The following is a 12,391-nucleotide window of genomic DNA, read 5'->3' as shown; positions in this document are numbered from 1 at the left end:
ACGAAAATTGATTAAGCCATAATTACCAACGCAGGAGTCTCCTTTGCGCTTGCATATTAGACAAATTCTTTTTGACAAAACCAAGTATGCCTTTGCAATCATTTCTATTTAGAAATTGCTTTGGGGCTAAGAAGATTAAAAACTTCTCGATCCCTCTAATGACTGTAAGGATTTCCTATTACATTGTAGGATAGTTTAACTCAACTTTATCAAAACTTCCGTTGCTGTATCTACAAAGTTTTTCTCCTTCTTTGATTTTTAGCACAGCACTCCAATGTTCATTACTAGCATCTGTTTCAAGGATTAAATCATCTTCACTACTAGGAAGTGTTAGCACAGGAGGATCTTTACACATAGTTTTTAAATCTTGAACAATTTTGGAATCACTTTTCTTCCAATTCCAAGTTATTTCTTTCTTGAGTTTTTGTTGTAATGGTTTTCTTAACAGGGTAAGATTTTCTATGAAATCAGAAGCATAGGCTAAACATCCTAGAAACCTTTCTAGTTGTTTTCTATCTTCAATTTCATTTGGGAATTTTTCAATCTTTTATAGGATATGTTTTTGTAAGATTATTTGTCCTACTTTAATTTCTAATCTTGGAAACAAAATTTCTTGTTTAGCATAAACACATTTATCTTTTCCAAGGATTATACCATGCTCATCACATTTTTGAGTTACAGCTTTAAGATCATTAATCTTATGTTGCTCTAAATCTTTTGAGAAGATTAGAATATCATTTATATAGACCAAAAAACAATGGTTGAGTCTCTAAAAATATTATTCATTCTTCTCTGAAATATGTGGAGCATTTTTTTAATCCAAAAGGCATTACTAGCCACTCATAGTGTCCTTGAGGGGCACTAAATGCAGTTAATGGAATGATTTCTTCTTCCATTTTAATTTGCCAATAACCACTTTTACAATCCATTTTAGAAAACCATGTGGCTCCTTGTATTCTATTGAATAATATTGTTTTATTAGGAATGTAATAACCATCAAACACAGTATTATCATTTAGCTGTTTATAATTAATGATCATCCTAGCTTTACCTCTTTTTTCTTCTACATGATTTCTTACCATGAATGTTGAACCATTATGAGGACTCTTTCTACTCCTAATTAACTTCTTATTCAACAATTCTTTTATTTGCTCATCAAATTCTAATATATCTTGGTAGGTATAAACCATTTGTGTTACTCTGATAATCTTTTTAGGATTTGTTAGAGTTATCCTAGCAACCACTTTATCCTTTTCCCAATGTTCTTAATGGATTTATTGAATATAACTTTTCACATAATTTTTCTTGCTGCTTAATTATCTGATTTATTAATGATGATTCACACTAAAAAATTCTAAGTGCAACCTCTCGTTGTGTAGGTGTAACCTTATCACCACCCTGGCTGCGCGTAAATTCCATAGTCTGATGAGTGTATGCTTTAGTTAGTTTCTGTATAGGAACAGAATGACCATTAATAGTAAAGATAATTTGATCAATGGTTTGAGTGCATGGAGAGTATAATCTTTGAAAGTTATTTCCTATTATCATATCATGACTAGGCTGATCAGTTGCCCATAAAATAGGAATAACACATTGAACACCTCCAATTTCTATTAGCAATTCCTCTATTATTTCAGTATGCGTCATAACACTGTTATTAGCAATTTTTACTTGCATAGGATTTTTAGCTTTTTTCCACAAGAATTCATGAAATAGTGACCTTTTTCCAAAACATGTAGAACAACCACTATCAACATATGCACATAATTTATATTTGTTATAATCTTCAATGCATATATCAATTGGAATATAAATGCTATTAGGATTAGTACTAGATATTTCATTATAGACTTCCATTTGCATATTAACTTCATCTTCATATACTGGTTCACTCAAAGTTTTTGTCTTATATCCAATTACCTTTCTTTTTTCAAAAATAGGATTATTTAGATCCTCATTTATCTCTAAATTAATACATGAACCAATATGTATCGCTAGTTGTTTTAAGGCTTTCTTAATTTCATATTTTTCATTTAGCTTCTTTATTAAAGCTTATATTTCTTCTTCATTCTCTTCTGGCTTTTCATCGACTTGTTTTTTCATCTTTATTATAGTTGAATTCTGTCTACTTAGACTTGGTGATCTAAGACTCATACTTATCTGTATTTTAGGTTTTGTAGTTATCCCAATATGAATTAATCCTGATTCATTAATTAACAACTTACTTTACCTATTTTTTTTACTGCAGGATTCATTAAGAATTCTTCCCAAGTTTTTCAATTTCTATTTCATTAGGATTTATCTTTATTGGGACTCTTCTTCTTAGGACCTCCTACTTGCTCATATTTCTAAGTATCTACTATTTGTTTCTTAAAAGATGAATCTATAGTGTTGACCAACTTATAGACTACCTTCCATCTTAATTGTATAGGTCGAGTTTCTTTATGCATGTTTACTCCATCAGTTAATAACTTGATTGCTAGAAACTTTGGAGCATATGAATCTTCGAAGCTCACATAATATCTTGGTTCACATATATAACTTACAGTTCCTTGACTTAAGCTACATGTGAAACCACTAATAATCTGTTCATAGAACTCTTTATGTCTAACATCACAAACAAAGCTTAAACATTTAACATTATTACCAAAATCTTGTATAGGAGTTATGTATACTTGTACTGCACCAATACAAATATAACTATAATTTCCTTTTTCTTTATGGTTCTTAATGCTTTTCCAGTTTATGATATTAATTTCTGCTGCTTTCTTTTCACAAACCTCGATTACTATACTTCCTTCCATTTCTTCACATACATATTTAGTTCTAGTTTTAAAGAAAGAATTTTTAAATATTATCTTTAGTAATCTGGGGGAAATTCCAGCTTTCCTTGTTCATTGATTTAGGTCTTTATCTTCAATTGAATATTCAGCTCTTTTTAGTTGACCTATAGTCATTTTACTCTTGTCATCTTCATCATCTGACTCAGAATTTTCTAATACTTCTCCTTCCATCATATTATTTATTTCTTCATAATTTTCATCTTCGAATTCACTGTCTTCAAGTTCTTCATTATACTCATTTTCTTCCTCAATTATTTCTACTATTCCTTTATTATTACTCAAAGCTAAGTCTAAAGCCTCATCTTCCGCTATATCTATGTAATCCCAACTACCTAAGGCTTCCATTAGTTTATGATTAGCTTTTTTACATTCATTAGCATAATTTCCTAATTCTCTACAAGACCAACATTAGCATGTTTTTTTTTTGTTCCTCAGGACAATATGTTGCTTTTCTGAAAAACCTACTAGGTTTTATATATTTATGTTTATAGTACTTCTTTTTATAGGTTTCTCCTCTTGATCTATCAAATTTATTTTTCCTATATTTTGTTATACTTTTTTCTTTCACATCCATAGTTATTAGGGAAATCCCAACAAGTGAGAAATTGTCTCTTCATTTGTTAAGTTTCTGCAACCTCTCTACATTTCTTTTCAATCCACTTTCACTGGAAAGATATTTTGTTACCTAGGGAATCCCTAGCTATATATTTTTCTCTCCATTTTTGATATTTTTCACTAATTTATTCATTAAGAGGATTTAGTAATTTATCATAAAACATTCCAAGGTTTGTTTCATTTTCACCAATTTTATAACAGTATGTTTTAAACTCTATAATGTAGTTCTCAGCGTATTTCATATTACAGATAAATAGATTACTTAATTTTCTTTGATAATCCATTCGTTTTTCATTAGGGTCGGCTCTAGAACCAATGAATTCTAACTCAATGTATTGACATAATTGTCTAAACATTATAGTAGGATATTCACTAGTTCTTAATTCAGTTTTAACTTCTTCATCAATACCATCATACCAGTCTTTTACACAACCATAGAAGTTATGTTCAATGTAATTCAAGAAATTTTTAGAAGTCCATTCAGTGTTTAGGTTAAGTACACTACTTGTGCTCTTTTTCCACTGATCTAAAAAATCTTGTCTATCTCCTACTCCATCTAATTTGACTTTATAACCAGTTTGGATAATAGGTTCAAGAGTTACTTCTTCTTGCTTTACGTTTTGACTTTAGGTATTTGAGTAGGCATAACCTTGACACTAAACCGGGTAGTCTTCCTAGGTATGTATCTTGGTCGTGTACAACTTCCTTCTCCTTGATACCTAGATTTTTGGATAACATTGTTTACGTTATTTATTATTTCTTCTCCAACATCATTATTATCCATGATCCTTTTTCCTAATTTATTATCAATCTTTTGTTGAACAACTTCGATAACGTTATTTATTATTTCTTCTCCAACATCATTATTATCCATGATCCTTTTTCCTAATTTATTATCAATCTTTTGTTGAACAACTTAGATAGGTAAAAAGTCTAAGTCTTCTAGTTTCATTAATCCCATTTGTTGATATAAGTCTTCTTCTAAATTAACATAATTGTTTTATTCTAATTCATTATCAAGAGAAATCCCTTTTTTAGAGATTAATTTCATGATCTCATTTAGTTTATCAAGGTCTTCTTCTTTATCAAATAAGGTTTGTAACTCTTCAATCGGTTTCTCCTGAACATGATGGCTCATTTTTAGTCTCTTTGTTCCTTTTCTTTTCACTAGTGGTTCTTTTAGGGAGTGATATAGAAAACTTCTTATTTTTATCTAAGTTTTGAAAAGGATATTTATATTTATAAGGAACATTCTTTTGCTTATTAGGTGATACTTCTTTGTTAAACTGATGTTTAAATTCCTTTGTTAAGGCAAGTTGTACTTGTTTAACTTGTTCTCTTAACTCACTTAAATTTTTATTAATATCAGATGTTGTTGCTAACAACTTATTTTCTATATTCATGCAACGACAATGTATACTATCAACTTCTACTTTTAGTTCACCAATTTGCTCTAATATAATTAAGTACTAGACCAAAATTACTAGTATTTTCAGGAATGTGATAGTAGTGTTTGAGCTCTGGTTTCTTACACTCAATAGATGGTTGAAAGTTCTCCAGTTTTACTTAGTTAATAACTTACTAATAACTGTATGGCTCTGATACCAAATCGACGATTCCATACAATTAAAAACAATAATGGACAATATTTAATGTCTTAATGACAATATATATATAAGTCTTACTATTTACGTAATTCTTAATTTTATCTTTTGACAATAACTTGTCGCGGAATGACAATATTTTGATATTACTGAGTGACAATAAAATTATAACCAATGATAGGTACAAAATAGCTAATTCAAGTAACACAGACCATATAATATAAGTAATGACAATAAAACTTTTGAAATGACAATGTTTTTTGAGTGTTCAATTTATCCTACTGATAAGAGTTTAGAGTTCTAATACCGCTCTCTATTATTTTTTATTTTTTTTTGTTTTGTTTTTTGTGTATAGATTAGTAGGCACAGCACGTTGCTGGGCTAAGCATTACCCCTTTTTAACATAGTTTTTGTTTTCAATAACGAACATAGATTGTCTACATAAAGCCCAAGTATGGAGCCCCACTATGCCACTACCCCATAAAAGTAAATTATCAACATTTCAACATTACGAATTAATGCAATGTTTTTCGTTAGAAATGTCGACTCATGTTATCATGTTCACTGACCTAACCACAATTTTAACCTGGCTATATGTTGGTAGCTTGATTATGTCATAACACTGATCAGCAAAATCTTTAATTTAATTTAATTTAATGAAAATGATATACGCTTTTTAAAAGCAGCTATTACTACGTCTTAGCTATTTTCTGCGTCCCATTTTGTTTGCCTTGCCTCTTTTTTTTTTTTTTTTTTTTTTTTTTTTTTTTTTTTTTTTTTTTTTTTTTTTTTGGTAAATTGATATTCTAATTTATGTCGTATGTGAGCTCTTTTTAAACTCATCTCTACTTCCTAAAATATCATGATAAAGCTTTTTAATAACAAATTTGTCCTAGTGTTATCCAAAAATTATATGATTTTTCTTAATTTCCATAAAAAATTCACAGTTTAGAAAAGCAAAATGAGATGGAAGGAACAATGTAGAAACAATAAACAGTAATCAATCATAAAGAATATAAAAGTTTATGATTAGTCATAAGGCCATTATAATTGTGAATTTCCAGCTTAATATAGATAGGCGACTTGGCTTAGATTAATCCAAATTTATATTATCTGCTAATTTTTTTTGCTTGAAAATTAATCATGGGAACTAAGCTAATCAAGTCACCTCAATCAATGTGGTAATCCAACCAATAGGAAAAACCATTTCTTTATTATCAACCAATTACTAATTAGTAAAACAATGTCATTCTCATATTATCCACGAGATGACCTAATAATGTCACCAAATATAACCACTTTTGGATAATGACACTAATTTCCATTGATAAAATTATCGAACTCAATTAGGCAAGAGAAAAAGCATTAATTTGAAAATTGATTACTGCCACTGGTTTAATAATTAAGATTAAGCAATAATTAGCAAAGTGATTTAAAATATTCCTAAGAGAAAACTATGGCTAAGCTCCAACACATAGAATTTGTACTTGGAAGATAGAGGACCACAAGTGGTGGCTACTTTTTATTTGTGGCAAAGCATCTACTGTCCAAATACTCCTCAATGATCTTTTATTTTTGTTTTTGGTGCTACCACAATGTTGCTTCTTCATACCACACCAACAAGCAACATGTGATTCATTTTATTCGTTAATATAGACCAATAAATGAAAACATCAATCTTATTGTATCATAGATTCATTGTCATTCGTTAGCTGCAGTTAAAAAGATAGGTCAACTCAATAGATGACCGGGTATGTCAGTGTTCATAGTAATGCTAATCAACTCTATATCACACAATGGTCTAGATATGTCAATGTCTATAGTAAAGCTAAGCATCTTTGTTTAATTGGTCAAAATATGTCAATTAGGACAATGTTAATTAACTCCCTAAATAATAGAGTATGACGATGTTCATATTAATGCTAATTAACTCCATGGATCACATATTTACCTAAATATGTCAATTTCTATAAAAGCGCTAATCTACTTCATTTAGGTGACCGATTGGTATGTCAACTCTACTTCATTTAGGTGACCGATTGCTATATGTCAACGTCTACTTAACCTTTTATATACACCTAGGTGTACCACCCCGGGTGTATATAAATTTTTTCACAATGTCTATAGTAACACTAATCAACTCCATTCAATTGGTCAAAGTAATGTCTCCAGTTCTCCACTTAAATGGCCGAGATATGTCAGTGTAATGCTAATCAGCTGCGTTTAGATAGTCAACAGTACACATCAACATCTACGAAGTATTATCTATTGTACCGCTAGTTGATTAGAATATGTCAATGTCCATGATAATACTACCATTTAATTGGTCAGGATATGTCATTGTAAAACAACTCCCATTCAATAAAGCTTCCAAGAAAAACAAAGAAACTCAGCTGTAGGAAAAACAAACAATAACAAATAGTTGCTAGCTTAATTCGAGGCTTCAAGCGAAGCATCAATTGTCCTCATATACCGTCTAAGAAGTCTTAAAAAAAACACAGAATAAAAGAGGTGGAAATGACTATTATTTGTCTATTTCCACCATAAACTATGCTTACTACAGTCTACAGCCGACGATCATAACACTTCACAGAGCCTGAAGACCAAAAATAACTCATGCCACTCTGCTACTCTCTCTCACATACACTCTATTCCTCTATATAATTATCTACATCTCATCTAATATAGAGATTCCTAAAACTAGGACGACGACTAAGCCCTTCAAAAACGCTTCAGCCTCTCCTTGAATGTACTAGGGTATATCATTACAGAGTCTACACAAATACCGCCTTTGGTGTGGGTGCAATCTATCTGCATCATTGAAAACTTCACTTGGGTAAAACCTTCTGATTTCTTGACCACAAAGTCCCCAGCATGGTAGTGAAGCCACTGCCCTGGACCATCCAGGAAACACTGGGAGACACTCCGCTGCCCTTCAGAAGTCAAGAGCTGGAATCGGACAGGCTTGACATCCCACCCATGGATCTGCTCAGTATTACACAGTTGACGCCCAAACTTCTTGTAGGGTCGGCCCAATTGCAACTTGAAGAATACACTGTAAGTTCCTTCAGGGAACGGGAACTCCACCTCCCCATTTATCTCAAACCACCAGATCTGTTGAAGATAAGCCACTGAAGAGAACCTGATATCATACAAAAGGAAAACTCAAATCAATAAATAGGTGCAAGACTAAAAGTCAAATAAACAAATAAGAAACCACAATAAATTAATCTAACTATCCTTTAGCCAGGTGAAAGGAAGGTGCCAATAAAGCCTAAATTTGTCATCAAAAACCCCAAGATTTGCCAAAAAATTTAACCAGTGGTAGGGTGTGACAAAAGCTTGATATGTGATCCTAGAGTTACTAGTTGCACGTTAAAAAAAAAATTAAGCTCGATTTTTTAGGTAACAGTCAATTTCGAATTCTACATTCACTCGATTATTAATCCTACACAGGATACCAAGGGAACCAACCTCTAGACAGCAAGAGGCCATGGAGAGCTGCATCCATGTGTTATGTGCATGTTGCAACATCTAGACAACCCAACAAGCACTATAAATACATAATAAGGAGCTCAAAAGAATAAAAGATAAATACGCCACATATATATATGGTTCCAAATATCTTCATAGGGCAGTGAACAATCAAAGAGCATGAAAGATAAATAAGCCATATATGATTATATTATACGGTTCCAATTATCTTCATAGGGCAATGAATATTCAAAGAGCATGCAAGATGTATAAGATACATATTATATGCTTCAATATATCTTCATAATAAGACAGTAAACAATCAAACACATATCCTGAGGTATATATACCATGAAAAATGAATAAACAGCAAAGAATAAAACCTACACATCAAAATGATTTCTAGATTTCTAAACTCAATTATCCAACCATTTGAGGCCTAAAGCGAAATAATAAACTTGTATTGAAATTGTGAAAGATTCCGCCTTCATAAGACTAAAAGCGTTTTCCTTGTGGGATTCAGCAAGACTCGATTATCAGGAAGCACAAGCCTAGATAAGCACATTCACAATACTAATCCACCCAAAAAATCAACATGATCCATAGAAAACCACCCACTCCATTGCTTCACAAAAATCCAATGCCATATCAAAGGCCTAACCAAAGACAACACAAAAGGCTTCCAATTTCATCCAATACTTTCACTAAACCGTTATTTCGACATCATGACAAGGAAAACCAACAAGCATCGCTCCATATCAATACAACATCCAGATCCCAATACCAATGCACAAAATCCAACTAAATTTTTTGAATTGGTTTCGAAAGAATCATCCAATACCAGAAAAAAGAGCAAGCAAATATCTTGGGACAATTCACAATCATAATTTTGATAATATCAAATCATATCAAAGTTGTGTATAGCACAAAATACCAATCCAAATCATTGACAAAACCATAAAAACATCAATTTAAATCACATATATGAAAAACACAAATTGCAAAAATTTCTCACCTAGATTCCTGGGTAGCAATGTGGCTCCAATATCTTCGATCATCAATACCGTTTATTGATAAACCCTTAACAGATATCGCCATACAAATTCCTCCTGTACTCTTATCAAGCCACACCATCTGCACAAATCAACAACAAAAAAAAATACAAATTAGAACCCCAAAAATTTCCAAATAAAATCCCAAAAATTCCCACTAAAAAGAAAATAAACCAACCTTTTTGCCATCATCCATGAAATTAACTCGAGATAAACTGGCATAAATCTCCTTTTTACAAGAATAAACAGGAAGGTTATCAGTATCATCATCTTCATTAAAGATTTTCTCAACAATCTGGTGATAATTTGTGGGTAATTTCGATTCCCAAACAAAATCAGCAGATGAGGCCCCACGAAAAGCCTTGTTCAATTTCGCCAAACTGCAAATATCATTCGGGTCTAAATTCATCAACACAGTTGCAACACAGCTTTCTGGTAAATCCCCTAAACCTGTTTTCTTCTGCTGGGTTGACCCGTTTGCAGATTCCTTCCTAAGAGCAGAACCCATTCAGAAAAACCGATAACTGGGTCGATTTTACCCGCCAAATTTGCTTCTGGGGTGATGAAATTTCTCGATCCTAAATTAATTTTAACTTTTAAGTCAAAAATCAAAAAGTTTCAGTGAAATTAGTTTTAGGCCGATTTTAATATTCCCGATGAATTATTTTCTAGGGTTTCGAACTAACTTTCTGGGTTGATTTCATTCAGTGAAATCAAATCTGGGTATGAATCAAATTTCGATTTTGGCAAATCTTCGAATAGTGGGTAGCTTTAGAGGGAGAAAGAAGGGATTTTTAGAGAGAGAAAGAGGGGATTTTTAGAGAGAGAAAGAGGAAGAAAACAAGGGAGGCAGAAGAGTAGCACCGTTGAGGCTGCTGTAAATAGACGCGTAAAAGAGTTACAGAAAAATTAATTTCTTTGGTGTTTAAATAAAGAAAATAATATGAGAGGTTAATATAAATATATATAGAGAAATTGATTTTGATTATTCTTTTAGAAAACGATGGGTTTATAAGTTTATTATTGAAAATGGATTAAGGTAAAGGACATTAAAATGTAACAAAACATGTTATATATAATGTTTTAATTGACAACTGTAAAGCTTTTTATTTTTTTTGGATTTTTTCCTATTTGTGTCTCTTCCAATGTGGACATGACTAGACTAGATTTTTTTTTTCTTTCATATCTACCCGTATTTTTCCTAATATCCATTTTATTTGATTTAATTTGATTCTTGTTTCCTTTTTACTAGGATGGATAAAGATATTCCTAGTCTTTTCCATGTAAAAATTATTTCAAATTTTATTTATTGCCTTTTATCCATGATCCATAAATGACGTAATTTATAAATTGGTTTAATTGAAATATCTTGAATTATTCTCTTAATTTGGAAATTTTCCAATTCTTCATAAGCCAATATTAAAAAGTTTGTTGTTATTTGGTTTAATCCAAAATTAAAAATATGCTTCAAAAAAATCTAAAACTAAAAACATGTCTTATTGTGTTTTTTATGATCAAATATGGACTACATGTAAGTAAGATAAAAGATCTCTCCAGAATAATTGACACGTTAGTCTTTTTGTCACAATTCATATATTAACTTTGACTATAGTTTTTTACTAATATAATAATAAAAAAAATTGTTAGATAAATATTAATATGATTTCATACTATAAATTATTTATTTAATTTTCATCGACATTTAATTACATAAAAATAAGGTCAAACTAGTGCATCGACATATGTGCAAAGTTCGACGGTACGTGTCAATTGTTCTAGGACAAAGGGAGTATAGAACTTTGTAGTCTAGTACGTGATAATATTAAACATTTATAACACCGATCGAACCATTACTTATATAATTAATATGTATTCGATAGAATTTAGAAGATTAAATTCACTATTACAATAGGAAAATCATTATTTTAGGTAGAAAGCTACACGCTCACAAAGCCACAACTTCTATTCTATCTGATCTACTTCCTCCGTTTTTTTTAATAATTGCAATAGTTTGACTTTTACACTGTTCATGTACTCTACTTTGACTAGCTTTAACGATTTATGGTTAAACAAAAATATAGTAATGTGAGATCTTGTTAAATTCGTCTTGATTTCTACTATTTTAATATTTAATGTTTATAATTTTTACATATTCACAATTAAAGATATTAATGATTGAAATAATATATCGGCAAGCATGAAAAGAGAAGTGTTACAAGTATTAAAAAACAGATAAAATATAATCTATCTATATTATTATTAAAACTTATAGGGACAACATGCTAACGCCATGTCTCACCCTTCTTTCAATATGATTTGGTGCCACATGTGCACTACGTGACATGTGTCATCGGCCTTCTTTCATCGCATTGAATTGTACTAAAGTTTGGTCTCTTTAAGAAACTATTTACTTCCTAACTTTAATTCTCTATAATAGTATTGAATTTGCTTGAAAAACTCTTCATATGTAAACCTCTTATTATATTTTCATTTGTTCACTTATTGATAAATTTCAACATTAACCCTTCTAAATTAAATATGATCAAACTTATAAATTTATGATGATCTAGGGTTTTGCGCGGGCCAAAAACTAGTTGCTAGGGTAAATATTCTAAATGGGAAAAAAAACATAAAAGAACGTAGAGACTGAGAGAGTAATTTACAATAACTTTTGGGTGTACTATATCATGAAAGAAATCAATTCAGATTTCCTGTAGATTAAATGTACATAAAGTTTAAAACGGTTTCCTCTGCAAAATTAATGTCAAAGAAGATACACTTGATTAAGTTTTTAAGAAAATAC

The 12,391-nt window shown here is 30.8% G+C and overlaps 1 protein-coding gene across 1 annotated transcript; it reads right to left on the bottom strand.

Moving 5' to 3' along the window:
- Positions 1-7,397: 7,397 nt before the first annotated feature.
- LOC110719500 (F-box protein PP2-A12-like) lies at positions 7,398-10,720 on the bottom strand. Its single transcript, XM_021898454.1, has 3 exons — positions 9,767-10,720; positions 9,552-9,670; positions 7,398-8,204 (listed from the first exon to the last, which is right to left on the bottom strand). The coding sequence occupies exons 1-3, from the start codon at positions 10,094-10,096 to the stop codon at positions 7,784-7,786; spliced, it is 870 nt and encodes a 289-aa protein (XP_021754146.1). The 5' UTR covers positions 10,097-10,720; the 3' UTR covers positions 7,398-7,783.
- Positions 10,721-12,391: the final 1,671 nt, after the last annotated feature.

This window comes from Chenopodium quinoa, unplaced genomic scaffold, assembly GCF_001683475.1.
Source record: "Chenopodium quinoa cultivar QQ74 unplaced genomic scaffold, ASM168347v1, whole genome shotgun sequence".
NCBI classification, from domain to species: Eukaryota; Viridiplantae; Streptophyta; class Magnoliopsida; order Caryophyllales; family Amaranthaceae; genus Chenopodium; species Chenopodium quinoa.
The sequence above is the reverse complement of the archived record's forward strand: the minus strand, read 5'-3'. Positions and strand labels throughout refer to the sequence as shown.

Coding starts and splice junctions, on each gene's coding strand:
- LOC110719500 (XM_021898454.1), bottom strand. CDS start 10,096: ATGGGTTCTGCTCTTAGGAAGGAATCTGCAAACGGGTCAACCCAGCAG. Junction 9,671..9,766: donor TCATGGATGATGGCAAAAAG/GTTGGTTTATTT, acceptor TGATTTGTGCAG/ATGGTGTGGCTTGATAAGAG. Junction 8,205..9,551: donor ATTGCTACCCAGGAATCTAG/GTGAGAAATTTT, acceptor GTATGATATCAG/GTTCTCTTCAGTGGCTTATC.